General features: G+C 52.6%; 1 protein-coding gene across 1 annotated transcript; it reads left to right on the plus strand.

Moving 5' to 3' along the window:
• The first annotated feature begins 109 nt into the window (after positions 1-109).
• On the plus strand, positions 110-22633 carry LOC120374122 (testis-expressed protein 2-like). The gene is made up of 11 exons (XM_039493387.1): positions 110-1486; positions 3152-3352; positions 3785-4112; positions 5467-5708; positions 7782-7928; positions 9231-9330; positions 12132-12264; positions 17649-17786; positions 18461-18673; positions 19126-19246; positions 20430-22633. The coding sequence occupies exons 1-11, from the start codon at positions 110-112 to the stop codon at positions 20553-20555; spliced, it is 3126 nt and encodes a 1041-aa protein (XP_039349321.1). The 3' UTR covers positions 20556-22633.
• The last annotated feature ends 975 nt before the right edge of the window (positions 22634-23608 follow it).

The raw sequence follows: 23608 nt of genomic DNA on the forward strand, positions 1-23608 counted from the left end.
CTAGTTCTCCTAGACAGTTATGTCAATTGGGCTGTAGGAGCTGGGCTCTGACCCGCTTTGATTCATTTGTGCCTTCCTCACAGAACCAACACTAGCAGTGATGTGAACAATGGCTGGTCACGCCAAAGCGTCCCTGGAGCCAGAGGGCTCTTCTCCTGCCTCCTTTTCTCCCCCGGGCTCGCCTCAGCGAAGAGACCCAACGGTCAGTTCCCAAGAGATAACCAGCCAGTTCGCCAGCGCCAGGAGCAAAGAGGACTGGGAGAACCTGGACGGGAGTGAGTTGATTTTCACCTTGGATAAGGATGAAGAGGAAGGAGCTGCCAATTCGCCTGAGAACGCTGTTCTGTATGTGGACACTGGGCAGTGTGAAGGCCAACATGGATCTTCGTTCCATAGGCCATTCCCTCCAGCTTCTCCTCCAGAGCTGGGGTTCCTGACCGACATCCCCCTCTATCACCTGCCTGGCTTCTCTCCACAGAGCTCCACTGCCCCCCCGAATCTGCAGGGCTCCCCGGGCCCCAAGCCCCTCATTAACTTAGTGAAGTCCCTGTCGACCGAGATACAAGCCAAGGAGAGCTGCCCTCTCAAGCCCCAGCCCTTGCTGAACTTGGTCAAGTCCATTTCGACAGAGATCTCCCACCTGGAGCCCGAGGTGACGCAGTCCAAGTCAGACTCAAAGCTCAACGTGCATCTGTGGAGGCAGATCACCCAGCCCAAGAGCAGAGATGGGGACTCCAGGACAGCTCCCTCCTCCCCCAATATCTCCCCTTCGGAGAGCAAAGGCAGCTTCTTCAAGGTGCAGGAGGCCAAGTTCGAAGACACAAAGAGGAGGTTCTCCGAGGCCATGCAGGAACCTCTCAGCAGGCTCAGCAAAATCATCGGGGACGAGAACAGCGTCTCGGCCAAGTATAAACTGCCCCACTCCGGTGCTTACGTCCATGACTCCCCGTCCAGCCACAGCGGGGACTGCACTAATGCGGACGCCAAGGCTGCTAGGCCCAGCCCCGGGAAAGTGGAGAGCGACTGGCCGGGAGAGCACGCGAGCAAAGCGATCCGGAGGACCCAGGCGAAGGACGGCTTCCCCTTGGAGCACAAGTGGGGGCCCGCCTTGAACTGCAAGTATGAGATCTGCTCCTGTGGAGACGTAATCCAGGTGGTGGAAGTGGAGCAGAGCGAGAACGGCCCAGAGGAGGCGCAGCTGCGGCAGCCCCTGGACGAGCTCCCCCCAGCCCAGCCTGCCAGCCCGGTGCCATGCAAAACCCTCGCCTGCGTCGCCATCTTGGCTTACAATTACTTCATCCTGCCTCTGCCCCCTTACCTCTCAGGCCTCTGTCTGGGACTGGCCTGTGGGTTCGTGCTGGGCTTCCTGGTCATCCTGCTGTTCGTGCCAAAGCCTTCCCTGGCTCCCCAGCAGGGACGGCACCCACAGGACAAGCTGCGCTCGGAGCTGCTAACGAGGAAGCCACAGGAACCAGATGTCCTCAAGGTAGGAGATATGTTCTGGGGAGGCGGGGGGGTGATGCCCGCTCAGTGGTCGGTCTGCTCCAGGAGAACAGCAGTTATCCAGACCACGGCTCTGTAATGTGCACAGCCCGTGCAACTCCAGGGCCGGGTAGCCGTGCTCCGAGTGCCGATCATCCCCACAGCGTTTGGGTGCATGCAGACAGTGCCCGCCACACAGTAGCACTCCGGCTGCCACAGGAACCTCTGTGGGCCCCAGACATTTGGGACTAGGCTGGCTGCTGGAGAGTGAATCTAATCCACTGGCTCAGTGCGTGTGACGACCAGGCCCAGCAACTCCAACAGCCTACTGCACCGCCCCAGCTACCATCCTCCTTTAGCTCAGCTGGGCTCTGTCTGTTCAGGTCTAGAGCCCCCATTACCACCATCTCTGAGCACCACACAATGAATTTATCCCCACATACCCCTGGGAGGTAGGGCAGTGCTGTTATCCCCGTCATGGTAATGAGATGGGAAACTGAGGCACAGGGAGAGCACATGACACGCCCACGGTCACACAGGACGCTATAGCAGAGCCAGGAACTCCGGAGTCCCAGTCCCGTGCCCATCTTTCCTCCCTAAAGCACTGCTGCTGGACGGAGACCGGCCTCTTATGTGGAAGGCTAAGCAGCTGGGCATGAAGAGGAGTGGGGGAGGCTACTCAGTGCCAGGTAGGTAGCAAAGCGGGTTAGAAAGGCAGCAGCATGAATTACTTTGAGAGGGTTGGACGTCAGGCAGGGGAAGGGAAATGCTTCCTTCTGGGCTGACAAGGTGGGGAGCTGAGCCGCAGCCAAGGCGGGGCAGACACTGAGCAGGAGATTAATGACACAGTAACTCCCCGAACCCTGTTGAGCCAGGGACTGGATCGTGTGTGCACCACTCAAAAGTCCCAGCTACCAGTCCCGCCGCCGCAGTGCGCTGGCTGGGCGATATTTCAGGGCCAGGGTGAGGAGCGGGCTAATGGCAAAGCAGCCAGGAGGCTGAGCCTTGTGTGTTTTGGAAAGGAGCAAATCCGCTGGAGGTCACCGAAACGTTCGAGCGGACGCAGGCTTTGGGAGGTCCGTGCCATGATTTCACATTGCTGGTTAAGTGTCACATTAGTTCAAAGGGAATTCTTTATCACCCCATTGTCTCCAGACGTGTGTCGAGCCGGATCGCTCGGCGCTGACGAAGCCCCTCTCATCTCCAGGGGAGCAGGGCTGGGGTCCAGGGGTTCATTTGCCGAGTTGCTGTTGAAAAGTTGCACTTTATTTGTCCTTGTGGCTTCACGCCGGTGAAAGATAATGTGCACACTCACACACCTCCGTGAACACACCCACCCCTTCCCCCTCTCCACTCAGCACACACATCTCCCCGCATGTGTGTGTGCACTTGTGCACCCCAGGCCACCCCACGTGCGACACGCACACACACGCCAACTCACACTCACGTCACATCACACCTTACCTGCACTCTCATCCCCTCCTACTCGATAGCACATTTCTCATGGGCGTGTCACAGCAATTCTTTTCCAAGTGCAAGCGACCAGCCCAAAAAACAGTCCCCACCACACTGTAGGCAGCAAGGAGCACATACCATGGTTGGTCCCACCGTAAATCCACTAGCCGGCCATGGCTGCAAGACGTAATCTCATGCAGACTTTCCCTTACAGAGCTGGATGAACGAGATGTATTTCTACGACCCGGAGATCTACCACCCGTCGCTCACTCACTCGGTGTTTGTGACGCTGGAAGGCTCCGCCATGAAGCTCTCTTACCCCAAGAACAACGTCCCGCGCCGAGCCACCTTCGAAGAAGAAACCCTCGATGTGGCCTTTGTCAGCCATCGGCACTACGACATGAGCAATGCCCAGGTAGGGCTCTGCCAGAGGAGATAGAACAGTCCCCCAGAATAGCTGAAAGCACCTAGTTTAAACTGAGCCAAGACAGGTGGGCGTAGCTTTGAATCTGAACTCGTCCCATTGGGGCTGGGTGGTACAGGCCTCATGCTGGACTTCATCCTGCCACATCATGGATGGGTTTTGGCCTTCAGTGAGAACATTTGGTAAGTCCTTCTCAGCCCAGCTGGACCATTTTGGCCCTTTGGACTCATCATAGCAAGGCCATTGCTCTTCCTTCACCGTGTCTCCATTAAAGAGAGTCCCCGTGGCTGGATGCACCGTGTGATTGTCTCCCCTGTCCCACCAGGCTACACCAAAGAACATATGCACTCCCCAGGTTGAAGGAACAGCTCCGTGTCCCCATGGCTTAGTCTCCCTGCCTGACAGCATTTGTTGGTATTGCAGGTCTTTCTCTTCCCACCTGGCCTGGCCCGAAAGAGGATGTGGAACAAGAAATATCCCATCTGCATTCTGTTCCCAGACCAAGAGGACCAGAATTTCAGAAGCTCAAATGAGCATGACATGGAGCTCCCAAGAGATGAAAGCCTGAAAATGACTCGGACACAGGGCCAGGACGTCCCCCTGAAGCCTCCAGGGGACCTCCGGGAAAGGACCCTCTACCTCTTTGGAAGAACAGGAAGGGACAAAGAAGAGTGGTTCCAACATCTCATGACAGCCTCCCGAGGGGACTGTCACGAGGTGCAGAGTGCCAGCTGGAGTGAAGGCAAATTTGGTAAAACATTCGGCCCCTGGTGGCCTCTTTGCATGTAGGCAAATACAGATAATCCAATGGAGGAGGTCACTTCTATAGCCATGGGCTTTAATCGGCTTGCTGTGGGCTAAATCCACCATGGGGGTAAACAGATATAATCCCACTAAAGTCAAAGGAGTTGAGCCCAATTGTGCGAGCACTAAATCTGGAGAAAGACAGAGGGGGATGTCTGGTGGTAGATGGACCGATCAGCTTCAACCCATGCCCCAGCCTAAAAGCATTTTCAGCAACTCTTTAGCAACAGATTTGCTGACATTCTACATGGCAGGCTTATTGGGAGGTACCAGGCTTTTAAAATCTCGATATTCATGGCAACCAGTAAAACTCTGAGCAAGAGTCCTTACGTTGAGAAAAATAATAACTAGCTTCAGAAGCTGATTCAGTTTGGTGGGATGCAATCCGGATTCATTGTCCCTGACGGCAAAGCTCACTCAGCTCTATAAACAACTACCCCTGATTGAGCTGCAGCAAAGGGTGCTGAAAGCATGCTGGATGCACCTGCCGAGGCCTCGCCCACCTGCAGAGATATGCAGAGGGCACGCAGTGTATTGCATGGGTGACTGGGAGAGAGGCACTGTCTGGTGGCCTGAGCAACAGACTAGGAACCAGGAACTTCTGAATTCTAAACCTGGCTCCAACTCCTGTTGTGGCTTTGAGTGAGTCGCTGCATCACTCTGTGCCTCGGTTTCTCTGTCTGTGCAATGGAACTAATGATACCCATTGCCCTTATAGGGGGGTTATGAGGATTAACTGGCTGAAGTGTGGCAAATGCTTTGAAGTTGAATAGAAAAATCTGATCATTACTGCTCAGGCATTCTGCATCTTCCTCCTGGGCAGGGAAAGACTCCTCCCTTTCCTAGATGCACAATTGTATCTCAGAGAGCGTCTACACTTTGAGCCGGGGAGGGGGCGATTCCCAGCCTGAGGAGACGTCTCTGCGGTAGCTCTGATCAACTGGTGTGCTATACAGAGAGCGTAGCCACGGCGGTGGGAGGGGGCTAGCTGCCCTGAGTATGTACCTATCTGAGATGCTCGGCGTGTACTCAAGGTGGCTGGCCCCTCCCGCTGCTCGCCCCGCTAAGCGGCACCCCGCTGACAGCACACTAGCTCGAGCACAGCGAACGTGAGTCCGTCTCCTCCACCTGGGAAAACCTCCCCCCCAGCTTGAAGTGTAGACCTACTCTCAGTGCTGATGGGTCTGTCCTTCCATCCGTCTGGCTTTGCTGTACGCCATTCGCTTGCAACGCTCCTCTTTCTCCACTCACCTCAACAGAACGCAGCCAGAGCACTAGCTCCATTTGTTTCTGTTTCCCAGGTTTCGGTCCCAACCAGCTCTCTAGCCCTTCAGGAAAGGGCATCAACAGCAGTGGCAGCAGCCGAGGAAGCACGGACGACATCCCTTCGTTGTTCAGACCCAAGGATCTAGCTGGGACCGTCCGGCAGAAGATTCTTCTGGATTACAGCACCTACATGTCCCGGTTAGTCCAGCCAGAAACGGGCACCAGCCCTCTCCAGAGCCCCTGTCACAGCGCCATGGGCAGCCCAACCCCCCAAAAGGTGAGTGAAGCCAATGGCGTAGTCTGGTAAGAAATCCAGATGCTTAGAGAAACAGACCCGTGAATTCTCACAAAAGATTTGCCCATGCCCCTCAGCTCACTTCATCCTTTCTAGGCCCTCTAGTCTGGAACTAGAATCTCCCAAGCTACCTGTGTCAATACGACATCCAATATATGGCCAAATTCCACAACCACTCAAGGACTTCTCCGCATTTGCACTTCCTGACAGTGCTTTAAACAAAGGCAATGTTCATAAAGAACTAACAGGGGGGTATTAGAAATGGCTCTGACCCCATAAATTCTCTGACCTCATAAATTCGTGTTCTCAAGAGCTGGGTAGATCAGTGTCGGTGCTTCCGTTAATACTTGCGTTATAGCTGGGACCACAGTGTCATCTCATAGACTCATAAAATACTTGAAAAAGAATGCATCATGTTATGGCAACTTAGTCAACATAGAAATTAATTTCTGCTAATTGTGAATCAATTATTATTCCAGACACTTAGGAATGTCCCTGTCATTTACATGTTACCCATTACTCCATCACAGGCTGCATTCTTGGAAGGATATTTTTGACACACTGAAAAATAAGGCAGAATCTTCAGGTTCATTGACTTCAGGACAGTCTCTGTTGATCTATCGCTCTCTTTTCCTATTTACTCCAACCCATGAGAGTGGGGTGGTCCTTTGATGAGATGCGTGGATTCTGTTAGCTTTTCCTTATTGACTCCAGGTTTCCTTGGGATCCCATTCCATTGTTTCATAGTATTTTCTTCTCTGAGACTTTCAGCTATTAATAGGAAAGAAAGAATGAATGTAGATCCTGTCTTGGGTGTAAGCAGAAGGATGTGAACAAGAGCCCATTCCGTGTAAGGGAAAATCATGTCTTTCATGTCTCTCCAGATACTGAAGAGCTGACTTATGTGAATACCTGGGCCTCCTAGATGCTATGATAATATAACTAATAAACAATAGCAATAATGAATCAGAGTCCATTGACAGGCAAACCCATAAGATTGGCAGGGCTGTTCAGAGAAGCACCTGCAAGTCTCGATGCTTCTGTGAGCTTCTTTGGGTTGGAAGAGTAGTGAGATCACACCTTTCGGTCTCCAGTTTGGGTGTTTGCCAGAAGCACCCGGGCCTTCAGCCTCAGAGTTTAGTCAGCCCATGATCTTCTTCTTCTTCTTCTTCTTCACTCCCTGTGGAGCATAAGGCGCCAACCACTGTCCTCCATTCATTTTGTTCTTGAGCGAGACAGCAGATTTCATCCCACTTCATTCCCATACCTTTCATTTCCTCTTCAATGGTCCTTCGCCACGTCCCCAATGGTCTACCTCTCCTCCTTCTTCCTTGTGGTGTCCATCGTAGGGCAATACGAGGGTGTCTGTCAGCATCCATTCTCAACACATGCCCCAGTCACCTCCATCTTCGTTGTTTGGCTTCATCCACTATATTGTTGATGCCCGTTAATCGGCCCATGATACATTACTGTAAATAGGAAGCACCTGCAAGTTATCATCATCCTCACCATCCTTTTCCCTTACACAGTGATGCAAAAAGTGCATGAATCTCATCTTCCTCCCCCCTGTTTTATAGATGGGGAAACTGAGATATTGAGAGGCCAAGCTGGGACTCGATCCCAAACCTTTTCTGTGCCCATTCCCCTGCTGTAACCACTAGACCATGCTACATGCCTGTGCCGATAATTGTGTCTCTCTCAGAGGTACAGTATAGTTAGTTACTACGGGCCGGTTTCCTCATTGCTCTGCACCTTCCGCAGTCCAGTATGCGGACAATCTGAAATTTTTCACTCACATTGCCCTGGATATGAATGACTGCACAAGGTGCTGCGGCCCTGGGGATCAGGTCCTCTGGGGATATGTTTATATATATATATATATATATATAGTCTTTTCTAAATACAGTATGTGAGTGGCAGGGATAGTACTGTACACTCATTTGATCTGATACTTACATTACGCATCAGCATTTGTTGGTCTCATTCATTCTGTAGCGTATACGTGGCCCATTTTCAGATATTCTTATTTCTCTGTCACGCACGCTCTTTTTCAAGTTCCTCAGGGAAATGAATGGCAGCAGTGAACTGTCCATAGCTTGGATGAATGCACTGGTTGGGCGAATCTTCTGGGACTTCCTGAGGGAGAAATATTGGATGGACCAAGTGTCAAACAAGATCCAGAAGAAGTTAAGCAAAATCAAGGTGAGACGCTATGGATCTTTGCTTTCCCTTGCAGAAGAACCTCATGGTGTTCCACCTGTCTCATTGGCTGGGGAATTGGTAGGAAACCTTACGGCCAGGGTTCATCATTAAAGTTAAAGGGTTTATTAGGGAATTGAGAATTCATTTTTGGAATCTTTTAAAATCAAGATTAGATGCTTTTCTCAAAGACACGCGCAAGCTCACATCAATTCAGGACAGTCCTACAGCCTGTGCTATGCAGGAGGTCAGACAAGATGATCCCAATGGCCCCTTCTGGCTTTATAATCTATGAATTAACAGCGCAGTTGGGAAGCACTTATTCAAACCCAGCCTGGGTCAGCAGTGACGGAGAGCCCTTTGCTGCTGGCTCTGGTTGCCTTTGGGCACAAGCTGGTCTCAGATCAGTTCTTAGTGGGACAGGCATCCACACGACAAAACCCTTAGCACAATGGGTTCCTTTACTGGCTTTCTCAGCAGGGAGGCCAAGAATAAATGGGGCCATAGAGATGGCAATCTCCTCTCCCTCCCCCTCCCCCCCAGAGGGCCTCTCTCCAGGGCAGGGACAAAGCATGTCGGCAGAGAGCAGTGTATGGGGAAATGTGCCCATCTGAAATCAGTTAGAAAAGTTCTGAAGTAGATTGGTTTTGGGAGAGGCCTCATATTGAACCTTCAATGAACACTAGGATTCTGTTAGTACTTGGAGACGCTTATGCTCCATCCTGTAAGCCAGCATGGATGGAACAAGCAGCATGTATTAGCCAGGGTACAAATTCAGACATTCTGAGGAGCCCTTCTCCTAAAGGGTTTTCTACTCTGCCCTCCCCCAGGACTGTTCTTCACTGGGTTATGAGTTGTCCGGTTTTAATGACATGTTTAATTAAAATTTTAACCTCAGAGATCCAGCAAGTCTATACCTGTGAGATGGAGATGGAGGGTGACTTTAAAAAAAAAAAAGCTAGACTGGAGCACAGTTTGCGGGGAGAATTGTTTGAGACGCAGAAAAATGTAGCAGCTACACCTACAGAAACCAACTGTCATAGAGAACAATCCTGCATTGGGCTTTGGGGGATGGACCCAGTAGATCTTACCCATCTCTCATTTCTACAGCTGGAATAATGCTCATCCTACTGTAGTGGCTTCACGGAGATGGGCCCATATCCTTGCTGGACAGCTCGGCCAGGGCCTCTTTAAACAGCCCAGTAGCCTCATTTCTGATTTCTGATTAATAAGCAGCTTCCCTTCTGCATCTGTTTGGAAGGAGATTGGGTTTAATCGCTCTCGTTTGTTCTCGCTCCAACCTAGCTCCCGTACTTTATGAACGAGCTCACTCTCACTGAGCTGGACATGGGGACATCCATCCCCCTCGTTCTCAGTGCCTCCAATCCGATCATCGATAACCAAGGTAAGGGCCCCCTCCCACCCGGTTCAGTGCATTCGCGCCAGGCCTTAGCCCCCATCACTTTGCATTAATGTAGGAACTGGGCTCAAGACTTTTTTTAAAAAACATGTTTTGGGACGATTAAAGCATCCTCATGAAGAGTGACCATCCCTTGTGCCCATCAGCCACGGACAAAGACCATTTTAGAGCAACAAGTCTGTAAAAGTTACTTGGTGGCAACTATTTGACACGAGCCTGGTTCCACCACAGCGATGGCACTGCCTGCTTCATCCAAAGAGCATTCAATCAATGGGAGCTTTACACTGACTTCCGGGAGCTTTGGGTCCGGCCCTATGGCATTGCTAATGCACCCACAACCAGATTATCCTACAGTCCAGTATTCCACAGAGACTGACCTCTGCTGTCACTCCGAGGAGGGATCCCCCCGGATCAGGGTGGCGACACGTTGGGGGGGGCTGTGAGGGAGAAGCTTGCATTGTTGCTTCCCTGTGCTCTGGCCTCTGATCTGCAGGGCTGTCAATCCAGCACCTTCCTCCATCATTAATTGACTGACAAAAGAAACCCAAAGTGGGCATTTTATAGAATCATCGACTATCAGGGTTGGAAGGGACCACAGGAGATCATCTAGTCCCACCCCCTGCTCAAAGCAGGACCAACCCCAACTAAATCATCCCAGCCAGGGCTTTGTCAAGCCTGACCTTAAAAACCTCTAAGGAAGGAGATTCCACCACCTCCCTAGGGAACCCATTCCAGTGCTTCACCACCCTCCTAGTGAAATAGTGTTTCCTAATATCCCACCTAGACCTCCCTCACTGCAACTTGAGACCATTGCGCCTTGTTGTGTCAGTGAACCAAACGGAGACAGCTACAACTGGGGGCCACTACAAACTGGAGGGTTATAATTGGGGGTGCTATATACTAGGAACCCACCCCCCGGGCAGTGAGAGCCCCTCGCCCTGGTGGAAAACAGGGCAAGTAGAACACCCAAAACCAATCGGCCCCTTCCCTGAGGGGGCCATTGCAATGGGAGGACAGGGAAGGGCAGTTGTCAACGCTGCTAAGTGTCATCCCAGGGGAGCCCTGGGGAAATGGCAAGTTGGCAGTCTCCTAGCGGAAAGGAAGAAGTGTGTCAAGTGGCAGAAGAGCCCAGGACTGCCTCAGGGACAGGGAAAGAGAAGGCTTGGAGTAGAGGAGGGAGCATGGGGAGGGGCCGGGTGTGGAGAAAGGCAGGCAGTGAGGCAGGGCGCCGGAATCAACTCTTCAAGCACCACAGCCAGCGCTTCCACGCCCACACCCACTTTGTTCCATACAGGTGGCCACTTGGAGAGTCACGTAGCAACCAGCCTGAGGGTAGCAGAGGGGTTAGCCACTCACAGTGAAGCACAGCTTGGAACAAAGGCTTATGGGAAGGTCACAAACCCTTCCCCAAAATGGGGTGCATTTGGGGGAGATGCCGCTGGATCCCCTAGACTGTGGCACCAGTCTTTCTCCATCCTAGGCATCCCACAGCCCAGCTGTGGCAGCACGTCAACCCTCCCAAGTCTCCAGTTATCCCCTCTAAAAAGGTCATCCTCCCCCACCCCAGGAGTTCATTCAATAGAAGCGCTGGATTAATATTTCATCCCCACACACTGTTCCAGGGACTCCGTGCCATGGAGGAATAAAGCTCGTGTTGACTCCCCCATCCCTCATGCACGTCCCCGTGCATCCCTCCCGATCTCCCACCAGCACCTCGGTCTCCATTCCAGCTATGCAGCCTCAGATAAAGCAGGCGAGAGCACGCAGGGACTCAGAGCATTCACGGCCTGCTTGGGAATGCGCGACCCGCCGCCCACACTCCCAGGAGGCGGGTGTAAAGGGGACAGAGGAGCGGAAAATAAAGGGGCCACGCTGAGCCTTCAAACAGAGCCCTCTTCCTGCTGCCGGCGGCCGACTCAGCACAGTAATAATCACTCTGTGCAGCCAGAAGCCAGGGCAGTGCAGTCCCTGCTACGGGCGTCACAAGAACCCAATGTGTGGAACAGGGATCCTGCATTATTAATGTCAGGATAAAGGCCTCGCCCAGGATAGGGGCCCCACAGTGCTAGAGGTTGTGTGTATGTACGCGCACACACACACGCACACTCTCTCTCTCTCTCTCCCACCCCCATTTCACAGGTGGGGCCCAGAGAGGTTCAGTGACTCACCCCAGGAGACAGTGGCTAAGCTAGGAATTTAACTCAGCGCCTCCTGCCTCTCAGCCTAGGGCACTGCCTCCGGAGCAGCCTCCCTGTATGATGGGAGCAGCAAGGCAGCTGCTACCCAGCCAAGGCCAGGGTGGCTGATTGAACAGGGTAAATTCCACAGTTTCCAGGGTTCGAGACTCTATGTCACCTGTTCACATTGAGGTGTAAACAAAGGCTCTTCTCCTCTGGTGGCTCTTCAGGGGCCTGTGTGAGAAGGGTCAGTGACCGGACCCCACTTCCCACAGGGCTGGCGTCCCTGCATGAGGCGCCTTTGCTGGCAGTTTCAGCAGAGCAGCCCAGGGTCACGAATAGAGAGGCAGGCACAACGGGGCTGAGGGAGGGAAGGCTGGATAGATAGATGCTGGGCTCCTCCCAAAAGGTGGTCCATCCCGGTCTCGAATAAGGCACCGTGATGAGGCAGCGTGGGGAAGCTGGTACTGCCCGTGTGATACCGGCTCTCGGGCCAGCACCTTTCCCAAGTACCAAGTCCAATGAGGCTTTGTATCAGGCACCTTGCATCCTCCCAGACACCGCAGATTCATGGGACCGTGGGTCACCTGCATCCCGTCCTCTCTGCAGGGCTTTGGGTGGACCTGGAAGTCATCTACAACGGCGCCCTACAGATGACACTGGAGACAAAGATGAACTTGTGCAAGCTGGGGAAAGAGGCACTGGCGGAGGAGAGTCGGCAGGCGGCTGCTGATGGGGAAGGGTAAGTCACTAAAGCGTTACTGGGCCCTTCACTCCTGCGATATAGAATTATAGAAGATTAGGGCTGGAAGGGACCTCAGGAGGTCATCTAGTCCCACCCCCTGCTCAGGGCAGGACCAAGCCCAACTAAATCATCCCAGCCAGGGCTTTGTCAAGCCAGGCCTTAAAAACCTCTAAGGAAGGAGATTCCACCACCTCCCTAGGGAACCCATTCCAGTGCTTCACCACCCTCCTAGTGACATCAGGGCGGGAGAGACCCTGGTCCAACTGTTCCTCCAGAAGGTAGTCAGTTCTGTAGCCGTGCTCAGTAAGAGCACTGGGTTTTGACGTGACGATGAAGCCTTTGTGAATTAATTCAAGGCACCCAGGACGCTGCATTGTTCTGTCTCTACACTGAACAGAAAGCGCTTTATAATTCAGTGCAGTCTGCAAAATCATGGGTCTGAAGGCACTTTGCAGGGCTCTGCGGGCAGCAGACCTGTACATCTACAGCTCACCTCCCTGCCGGGTGGCACAGGCCAAATGGATTTAACTCCATGTTCTCATCACGCCGCCTTCTAATCAGAAGGAACCTGGTCAGTCTTGATCTGAAGCAGCGTCTTAGAAGAGATCGGATTATTCCAGAGCAATGGGACAAGGTGTCTGATACTAGGGGCCGTCCGGAGTCACATACCATCCAGCTGTGGCAGAAGGAATAAGTCGAATGAAAATAAATCAACTCAATTTGGAGGGTTTTATCAGGCCATCTGTGCTGAATATTTTCCATTTGTCTGAGCAGGATGGAGACAGCTGGGAAGTTAGTTCTAGGAAAGAGTCATTAATAAAATAAAAAGATAAGCGCGTGCCTGTGGCTTGTTTGTCATGACCAGCTTGTGCGCCGAGTTAGCTGACAGCCTCATTCCAGACTTGTACTAATCTCTAATCGTTTTATCAGTGATCAAAACAAAAATCTGCCCCCTCCCCATGTGCCACTTTGGGTTTTTTTTAAATCAGGACAAAACGTTCTGTCTGGAGCTGTGAATGTTCTCATGGCCTGGTGTTATTCCCACCCTGCTCCTGGGCACAGAGCCCCTGGCCCCATTCTCCATTTAACTGGGCCCTGTTGAAAGCACAGATGGGCTGGAAAGTTAAACCTTTTGTAACAGGAACAGCTTTAGGCGAGGAGAGGGGACAGCCCAGAAGTGGGTGAATTCTGAGTTGCTCCAGATAACGTAAAGCGCATGGGAAAGACAAGCATAGAAGGAACGAGGCTTTTGCTCCATGCTGCGTCCTGCTCTTCAAAAAGAAGTCTGCGGGGGGACAAACGTCATAAAATCATAGGGCTGGAAGGGACCTCGAGAGGTCTCTAGTCCAGTCCCCTGCACTCATGGCAGGACTAAGTATTATCTAGACCATCCCTGACAGGTGTTTGTCCAGCCTGCTCTTAAAAATCTCCAATGATGGAGATTCCTCAACCTCCCTAGGCAATTTATTCCAGTGCTTAACCACCCTGACAGTTAGAAGTTTTTCCTAATGTCCAACTTAAACCTCCCTTGTTGTAATTTAAGCCCATTGCTTCTTGTCCTATCCTGAGAGATTAAGAACAACAATTTTTCTCCCTCCTCCTTTTAACAACCTTTTATGTACTTGAAAACTGTTATCATGCCTCCCACCCCCCTTAGTCTTCTCTGGCCTCTCCCTCTTGGTTCAAATGCAACTCCAGGTTGCTAGTGCTCTTCTTACCATCTGGAAGTACATGAAATAAGGTGGTGGATCTTGGTCTAGCTCGTGGTGGACTTGTGTTCACAATGCAGCCAGCAAAGCTAGCTGAGAGGCCAAGGGCTGGTTAAGCACAGAAACTGGATCTGCTGCAGCCCACTTACACGATCTTGTCTCCGAGATGGTGGAATGGAGGAAACTTGTACTAGCCTGGGCTTTTGCTGTACTTGAGCAGCCGTGAATGAATCATACTAATCACATACACCTGGCCCGTCCTTCTCACAGCATGTTGCAAACCTTCACCTATTCATCAGAGAGTGATCTGCTGGGATGTACTTAGCACTATTGGAAGAGTCTGTTGTACAGACTGAACAAAAAGACAGTGCCTGCCCCCAACCAACTCCCAATCTAGGACAAGAGACGACTGATGGATACAGAGCGAGGGATACACGAGACAAGACTGGTCAGCATGATAGGCAGTCGTCTCAGAGGCCGAACCATCATCAACAGCAAAGGAGAGTTTGGAGGAGAGATCCGAAAGAGGGTTATGAGGTAGCTTTGTGGGTGTTTATGGGGAGCTTCTCCCAGACGTGATGGGAGAAAGCACGAATGTGCTTGTTTGAAAAAGTAATGAGTAGGTAATGGTGGCTGGAATCATGGGCAGATGGGAGCTGACATCTCAGTAGCAAGTGAGAGATGCTAGGTAGGCTGGGGGTTGAAAGTGAAGACAAGCAGCTTCTGAGAGATGATGAGCTGCTGGCCGAGAGTTTTAGCTGCGTGGATGGATAGGAAAGGCCACACCTTACCACGTATGTAAAAAGAATCTGCAAGACTTAGACACAGCCTGGATGCGAGGAGCCTTGAGAGAGATGCGAGTCAGAGGCAGGATGGTGGTGTTGTCATGGTGATCGAGAAAGGAGCTATGACGGGGGGGAATTGAGGGGAAAGATTAAAAGCATTGTTTAGCCACGTTGAGCTTGAGCTGACAGCTAGACATCCACGAGGAGAGGTCAGAGTGACAGGCCGAGATGTTTGGACAGGAGGAGACGGGTCTGGAGCAGAGAGGTAGAGCTGAGCTGGAATTGCAGGTTGTAACAAGAATCCTCTCCTGGGCCAGCCCTCTGATGGAAGATGATGGGAGTGTCAGGCGCAGCACCAGGATCTTTGTCGCATGTGGGGCTGCTTGCCAGGAGCCCAGATGGGACAGCACCTACCTTGCTTCTGATCCTGTTTTCATCCTGGGTAAATGCACCGAGCCATAATAATTGCTTCGCTTCTGTCTCCCTTAGTGCAGGAAGAGAAATTGCTTGTGGTTTGAGTTCACCATCACGAAGGCCCGGCAGCTGATTGGGTTTGCACGGGGAGGAGGTGGCCAGGGGCTACGTTTTAAGGATCCAGGGGTAGCATTTGACTTTAAGGCCGGTCACTCCTGCTTTGTTGCAGCTTTTGCGGGTGGGGATATTGGAAAGCTGTACATCCCAGCAGGACGTGGGGATATTCTGCCAGGGATCGTCTGCATAAGATGTACATCCCCATAGTGCTTTACCGAGATAAATCACAAATAGCACAAGGAGAGAGATTCAGAGGTTCTGTCTCTCGCGAGATATAGCAAAGGTGAAAAGACCAGGCCAAATTCAGCCCTGGCACAGCGCCCACAGTGAAATTCCTGGATGTGCACCCACTTACACTGGGGCTCAGCAAGGCCTCATATGTTTTCTGCTGCGATTTGAAAGGGGAAGGAGAGTGATGAGACAGAGGGATCCAGGGAGGCCGTTCCAATTGGCAAGTGCTGCAGAGGAGAAGGCTCTTGCACCAGCCACAGGGAGGAGAGTGACAGAGGAGAGGCTGGCGCTGGAGGAATGGAGAAAACAGGTTGAGGGAGTGGAGAGAAAGCAGCTCGATGAAAGTTTTAACGTCACGCTCAGCGGTGCATTAAATCTCTCTGCAACTGGAGCCAAAGCTCTTTGCTTCACCAGCTTCATGCTGGATTTGCGATACCTCAGAGCCAAGATGACTCTGCGTGGTTTCGACTGCGAGGCGTGCATTTCCCTGCCTCCCTACCACTCCAAATCCCTCGCCTCGCGGAACTGCTCAGCCCTGGCAAGGGGATGGCATCGCTCTGACACAGGAAAGGTAGCGACAAGCCTCCTTACTTAGCTGCATTTTAACAATGCACTCAGGCAGGGAGCAGCATCAACCTTTGCCTCCCCCAGTACAGCTCTGGGGGGTCACTAGATAACAACTCTCCAGCTAACACCCCTCCTCCACAATGCTGGCAGTCTGCATTCCCCCTGCAAAATCCTCCCCGGCCTGGCACTGCATGTAGGTCAGCGTCACCAGGCCATTTCTTCTTAAAGGGAAGTTAAAGCCGAGATCCCTCGATAAAGGACTTAAATAGAGAACAATGCTGCCTGCAGGGTCATGCCCCAGCTATCAGCACAAGCCGTGCAATAAGAGAGACCCAGGCATGATGCCCGGATGAGCCGTTTGGCCTCCGCTGGGGTCACCATGGACTGGCAAACCCAGCGAGCAGCATGAAGAACTCCCAGGAGATCAGCCCAGCTGGGGCATCCTGCATGGGAGATGGCTCCGGAGCCCCCAAGCCAGCCAGCTGCCCAGACTCTCCTGCACTTAGACAGCGCTGGGTAAGAGTTTCAGAGCCCCTTTAATGGCACCTGGCTGGGTGTCCACCTCCAAACTCTCACCCCCAGGGCAGCTCGGGAAGTCCCATTGTCTGCCTCAAGCTCCAGGACCTGTCAAGTCCCAGTAATCCCCTCACCTTAGAAACTGACTTGGAAGAGCCCCATTGTAGCAGGTTCTGACCTCTCCAGTGTCAGGCGTGGCCATTGCCTCAGTTTCCCCTCTGATACCATCTCCCTCTTGCTCAGCTAAATGACACTCCTCCCAGGCTGGGGTAAGGAAAGTCCAAATGAAGTCTCCCCTGGGTCACCAGGCCAGCCTGCTCCAGTCACTCCCCGCTCTGTCTCCCAGGGACCTGCAGGAAAACCAACAGATACACACCCCAATCTCGCCTGCGGGCCAGAGCCCAAATCCTCAGTTGCTCACCCACTTTCTCCAGGGTCCCTGCAGGTCTACAGGCAACGATAAGACCTCTCTGTCTGTTTCCCTTTGCAGAGAAGCCTGCAAGCCTTGCCATACCCACACACACCCAAACCTTGTTCTTCTCTGTCCTGGGGGGAAAGAGTCAGAGATCTGCTTATATCCTCCTCCTTCCTCCCAACATGCCTGGCTATAATAACCCACAATTCCCAGTGGTCCTGGGAGCTGTAAGGCCCAGAACGCCTTGGTTCTGCATTTAAAATGAGAACAGGCTGTCCCGGGGCTGTAGCCTTAAAGGGCCAGGACACCCTGCTGCATCCAGGTTCATCCTGGTATAAGAAACAGAGGTGACCCTGCCATGTGTCCCTGCCACTGGCTCCTCTTCCCAAGCACCTGGCCCATGCTGCAGGGCTAGAGGGAAGACGTCAGGGCCATGTTAGCCCCAACAGCCTTTGCTGCTGGCGTCTGTCTGTCTGACACCAGAGAGAGCGCTGGCACACTGGGGGCTTATACAAAGAGCTGTGGGTAAAGGCTTGGCTAGCGATCAGGCCCGTGCAGTCTGCGGGTGCCGCAGCACAAGGACCCCTCCCCCCCCCAGGGACTCACCCGTTCCCTCTTTGCTTGCAGGGCGAAGCCTCGGGTGATCCTGCTGGCAGACAGCGATGCAGAATCATCCAGCGCCGGCTCTTCCGACGAGGAAGACGTCCTTGCAGCAGAGCCTTCTGGAGCCCTGGGAGAGAGGATCGTCCCCCCTCCTGCTGAAGGGTAAATAATTAATAATAAAATAGTAATAATAATCCCTAGCCCACTTATGGCAATTTCCCTCAAAGCACTTTAAAAAGGTCACAATCATCATTCCCATTTCACAGATGGGGAAACTGAGGCACAGAGTGGGTAAGTGACTTGCCCAAGATCCCCCAACGAAGCCATGGCAGAGTCAGAACCCAGGTCTCCCGCATCGCAGTCAAACAACCCCCTCTCAGAAGAGGGGCTCCTTAGCTAGCCCTGCCTGTGGGGAGCCATTCGGGATCACAGCCGCTAGACACCACAGGATGAGCAGGGGACGGCTGGCTGGCTCGCTGGCTAGATCACTGAGATCCAGTGACGTCCTGCAAAGGCACGTTGTCGTCTCCCCGATGAAGCTATTAGGGAAATCTAGAAGGAGAAGAGTCGTAGGAGTGTGAGAGTCTCACACCTGCAGCGCCTCCTGCTGGGTGGATTTCCGTGTCCTGGGAGCCACGGAGAAGGGTGGCCTGGTCCTGCTGGAGGAGTGTCGCAGTGTCATGGACTGGGGGATGGGGGGTTCTACAGGAAGTGAGAGGTGCCCTCAGGATGAATGGGGTGGGGACCAAGTGAGGCGAGGCCCCAGCTTAGCCCCCTGCCTTGGAACAGCCCCCCTTTTTCAGGCTGACGCTGACTCTCCTCTTCCCCCTGCTTAGCCACGGCGGCAGCAACAGCACCAGCCGCAAGATCCTGCGCTTCGTGGATAAGATCGCCAAGTCCAAGTACTTCCAGAAGGCCACTGAAAACGAGTTCATCAAGAAGAAGATCGAGGAGGTGTCCAACACGCCGCTGCTGCTGACTGTGGAAGTCCAGGAGCTGTCCGGGACCTTGGCTGTGAACATTCCTCCACCCCCGACAGACCGAATCTGGTAGGAGCACCCTTGGGTCCCACCACGCGGTGATTTGCCACAGAGCCTGGCTTCTACTTCCCAGAGCTTAGTGGAACATGGTCAGGGAGTTTCGGCCTGAGATTTAGGATTAGGAAACTCAACATGGGCAGAAATATTCTCCCAAAACAGGGCCTGGATTGCTCAGGGGATTGGGCCAGATGTGTCACACTTTTCCCATCTAGGTCAGGGGTTCAAATCCAGCACCAGGTAGTGCTAATGACAAAAATCTCTTATGGTCTGATGGCTGTTCAGTGGGTCTCAGCCCACCTCCTAATGGACAAGTGTCCCGAACTGGCCCTTTCTCTGGCACTGTCAGCAGAGAGGCCAACAGCTGTATGGGCCATAGAGACTGCACTCCCCTGTCACCAGGCCACGTCTGCGGGAGCACAAGGAGTTTGTGATGGTCTCTGCTTCCTTCCTTCCCCCTCCAGGTACAGCTTCCGAATCCCTCCTCAACTGGAGCTGAAAGTCCACCCAAAGCTGGGTGAGCGGGAAGTCACCTTCATCCACGTCACGGAATGGATTGAGAGGAAGCTGCAGCATGAATTCCAGGTACCTGCGCCCAGAGCACTGGGAGAGGAACGATGAGTGCACTGGGGATGGATCAGAACCAAGGATGGGGCAAGTGGGAGCTAAACAAAGTAAAGATGGGCCAGCAAAGTCTGGGGCCAGATGCTGCAAACCTGAAGCTTGGGCAGTATTTCGATCCCGGGTTTTGATTCATTTAAAGGAAGGAGATAGAGTTTGGGCATCTCCAAATTCAGTGGTGTTCAGGCCCACGCTCTGGTTCAGGCCAATCTGGAGAGAGCTGAAACCAAACCAGACTCAGGCCTCTTTGGAAAACACGAGCTAAACTTTTTAGGGGTTTGATTCAAATCAATGAAGTGCTCCAAGAGCAGCTGCTCTCATAGGATTCCCCAACCAGCTGAAACCAGAAGGCGCTGGTGAGACAGCCTTGGCTCCTGAGCCGACCAGCCTGATTCTCATCCCAAAGAGATTCAGCCAAGTTCAGATCCTAGGGGCATCTCCAAGAGTTTGAAGGTGCTACATGCTTCGAGTTAGTCTCTCTTTTGCATTCCTTGTTAGACCTGTTATCCATCTACCTTTTATTCTTAGGCTTCTGGTCTGAGGCCATTGGCAAGTCCTAGGTGGAAAGATCTGCTGCAAGTTCCCAAAGGCCCCTGCACCAGCGTGGTCTGCTGGGATTTTAGTGTCTCCTTAACCAGCTAGGAAGGGCAGAGGTTTGAGAACTAGTTGCCAGTTTCCTGAGCAGCGCCCAACCCTGACTCTAAGCATGGCCAACCACAGCAAGGAAAAGCCACGTCTTCTTGTCTTGTCAGATCTATGGTCATGTACATTTGCTGAGGACATGGTGAGCAGCTAAACAGCACTCAGCCGCCATGGGAAACAAGATCTTCTGATCCCAAAACAGGCTTCTGCCCAGTGAGCTGAAGGAGATGCTCCACTGGGTTACGGCTCTTGTTGGTCTTTAGCCACTAGGCAGGGGGATAAACCCCTTATAAACCTGGAAGGGCTGAGTCCAGCCAGCAGAGCTGCACATAGGCATTAGCCACTCCATTACATTGCTGCTTATCATAAGCTGCATGCCAGGTTCTAAGCCCCAGTGGGACAATAGCAACAGGTACCAATCAGCCCTTCAGAGCTCCCAGCTTTGTCCCTCTGAAGGTTTTTTTTAATGCCGTGGTTCTAGTTTTGTCCCATTTCCTTTTTTCAGAAAATTTTAGTGATGCCAAACATGGATGATCTCATCATTCCCATCATGCACTCCGGCTTGGAACCCCAACCCCCCCTGGAGGGGCCCTTCAAGGACCTTCCAGCGGATAGTGGGAAGTGGCTCTGAAGAGTGACCCACTGGCTGGGTCAAGACACTTGGCAGAACTCTGGAGGATTTGCGGAGACGCCCAGCTAACCTGGGCCTGGCCACTGGTTGCCACACAGGAGCCAAGACACTGATCTGAAGTATCCAGGTTCATCTCTCCATCTCGTCTTCAGCGTCCGCCAGCCCATCAAAGGAGCCTCTTCTTCAAATATAAGCAGCAAAGAATCCTGTGGCACCTTATAGACTAACCGACGTTTTGCAGCATGAGCTTTCGTGGGTGAATACCCACTCCGTCGGATGCAAGATCTGCTGCAAGTTCCCAAAGGCCCCTGCACCAGCGTGGTCTGCTGGGATTTTAGTGTCTCCTTAACCAGCTAGGAAGGGCAGAGGTTTGAGAACTCTTCAAATATGATGCAGCACGTTAAGGACAGAAACATACACCCCTGGGGGAGGAGCAAGTTGGAGTCACCCAAGCATACAAAACTCCAGGTAGTTCATCCATCACCACCAGGTTCCTCTGGATCAATACAACTCCCTTGTGGCCAGGTGGGCATCTTCTGTGCCAGCTGGGGCAGACACTTGCTCAGGACTGTCTGCTTTATAAAGGGGGGTGCAAGAAACCCTGGAGAGGAGGGAAGCCTGAGGTCCAAGGAGTGTTAATCAGACATTGTGATCAGAAATGACCCAAGCGTCAGCACTGGACATCCTTTAAACAGGCAGCCGGGTCTGCCAGGAAAACTGCAGGCAGGAAATGAACTGAAACACACACACAAAAAAACATAACCCCCATTACCCCTACAAGTGTTTTATTGTACTCTGAGTCTCACCACCAGCCAGCAGGTTGAATGGGTGGGTGAGAGAGAGAGTGTGTGTGGGTATGTGTGAGAGAGAGAGAGAAGAGCGAAGCTGGGTGTCTGTGACAGGCTGCTTTGTATCTGTGTCTGAACACAAGGTACAGGCAGGGATGCACAGCCCTGCTCCTGGCCGGGCAATGGCTATCGCAGGGGGTTAGCTGAAGGGGAAGAGGGGGGAAAGTGGCCATTTGATGGTAACCAGGCAGCAGCGGTGCAGGGAGGGACTGAAACAGTCACATGTCAAAATCCACGACTGTTCCGTCAGGCGGATTTGGGGCAGAGGGCAGGGACGTGGGGGTGAACCCCCAATACCTAAGGGGCGGGGAGCCTGGGGGGGAGCGCTCAGTATGTCAGGGAAGGGAGAGGAGGGGAAGTCCCATGAGCCTCAGAGAGAGAGAGAGCGGCTTGTAGGCAAAAAGAGAGGCAGCATTGTGGGCTGCCCAGGTTCAGCCCGTCCTGAGCTAACGCCCTCAGCCCAGGCGGTGCACCCTGCGCCGGGGGAAAGCAGGAGGCCTGGGCATGAGGCACTGTGCAGGTCAGGGCTCCATGGCAGCACCTCTAATGGGTCAAAAGCAGGGGAGGAGACAGCAACAGCCCTCTTCTCCCATCCCAGGCCCGGAGGACTGGAGTGAGCCAGCCGGCAGAGGAGGTGGGGATCAGGAAGCCGGTGGAGCGGAGGTCGGAGGGAGATCGAGTGGTGTGTGTCAAGCTTTGCAGCCATGTGAGAGCACTGCCTGGCATTACGGGGTTAACACTTCAGCTGGCACAGCTTCCCTTGGCCTGCCTTTGTCCTCACTGATGCTCACCAACATTGCACCCTGATCCCATCCTGCCCCGGGAGTTACCCCTGATGGGGCATTAGCAGGAGGAGCCTGGGTTCCCTGGGTATTGAAGCCCCACTGCACAAGGCCTGTGCCCCACTGAAGCTGGCCCCCCTCTGCCTTGCAGTGAATGAGGCAGAGAGAAGTAGCCTCCTACTGGCATTTTCCTTTGCTCCATGCTTCCTCGCTGTGATGTGTTTCAGGAGAGACACGGCTCAGCCGCCAGCAATGCCACAAGCATCTGAAGACACCAAGAGGACCAACCCTGCACCGGGCAGCGATGGACGACGCCCGTCCAGACGATAGCACGAGGCACGAAGTGAGACCATTTGATGCTCCACGCAATAAAAGTAGCAGATTCTGTCAAGTAATGTCAGGGCACTGCGTTAAAACAAAGGGCTTTGCAGACCAGGTGGATGTGTAAGAGAAGAGCTGAACTGAAGCAATAAAGTTTGCATTCGTCCACCAGGGATTCAGGCTGGGATGTGTTTGTTATTTTCCAGTTATATTTATTGTGCTGTGTGTCTATATTGCCATTTCAGTGGGGCTTTTCTTTATAGCCACTCACTAAAGACCAGGATGTAGAACTCACTATCCATGGTCCATCTAGCCCAGTAGCTCATCTTCCAGCAGGGGCTGGTGCCAGATGCTTTGGAGCAGGGCAATATCAATATTATTGATATTTAAAGTTATCCATCCCCTGTTGGCCAGTCCCAGCTTCTGGTAGGTGGAGGTTTAGGGACATCCAGAGCCTGGGGTTATGCCCCTACCATCTTGGTGAATAGCCATTGATGGACCTGTCCTCCAATAACTTATTTTTGAACCCAGTTATACTTTTGACTTTCACAACATCCCCTGGTAATAAGTTCTATAGGTTGATTCTGTGTTCATAGAATATCAGGGTTGGAAGGGACCTCAGAAGGTCATCTAGTCCCACCCCCTGCTCAAAGCAGGACCAATCCCCAGACAGATTTTTGCCCCAGTTCCCTAAATGGCCCCATCAAGGATGGAGCTCACAACCCTGGGTTTAGCAGGCCAATGCTCAAACCACTGCACTCTCCCTCCCCCCTTGTGAAGTATAGGTTACATACCAGTTAGTCGTTTTGCAGTTTCACAAATGAGTTCCTTCAGAACTCTTCGGTGAATCCCATCTGGTCCTGGTGATGTATTACTGTCCCATTATCAATTTGTTCCAAAACCTCCTCTATTGACACCTCAGTCAGGGACAGTTTTTCAGATTTGTCACCTAAAAAGAATGGCTTAGGTGTGGGAATCTCCCTCACATCCTCTGCAGTGAAGACCGACGCAAATAATTAATGTTGTTTCTCTGCAATGACCTTGTCTTCCTCGAGTGCTCCGTTAGCACCTCGATCATCCTCTGGCACCACTGATTGTTTGG

The sequence above is a fragment of the Mauremys reevesii genome, linkage group 10 (assembly GCF_016161935.1).
Source record: "Mauremys reevesii isolate NIE-2019 linkage group 10, ASM1616193v1, whole genome shotgun sequence".
NCBI lineage: Eukaryota > Metazoa > Chordata > Testudines > Geoemydidae > Mauremys > Mauremys reevesii.

Bases quoted from the DNA above. Each gene is read 5' to 3' on its own strand.
- LOC120374122 (XM_039493387.1), top strand. From the start codon at position 110: ATGGCTGGTCACGCCAAAGCGTCCCTGGAGCCAGAGGGCTCTTCTCCT. The intron at 1,487-3,151 runs GTAGGAGATATG...TTTCCCTTACAG, and splicing joins AGGAACCAGATGTCCTCAAG to AGCTGGATGAACGAGATGTA. The intron at 5,709-7,781 runs GTGAGTGAAGCC...CTCTTTTTCAAG, and splicing joins GCAGCCCAACCCCCCAAAAG to TTCCTCAGGGAAATGAATGG.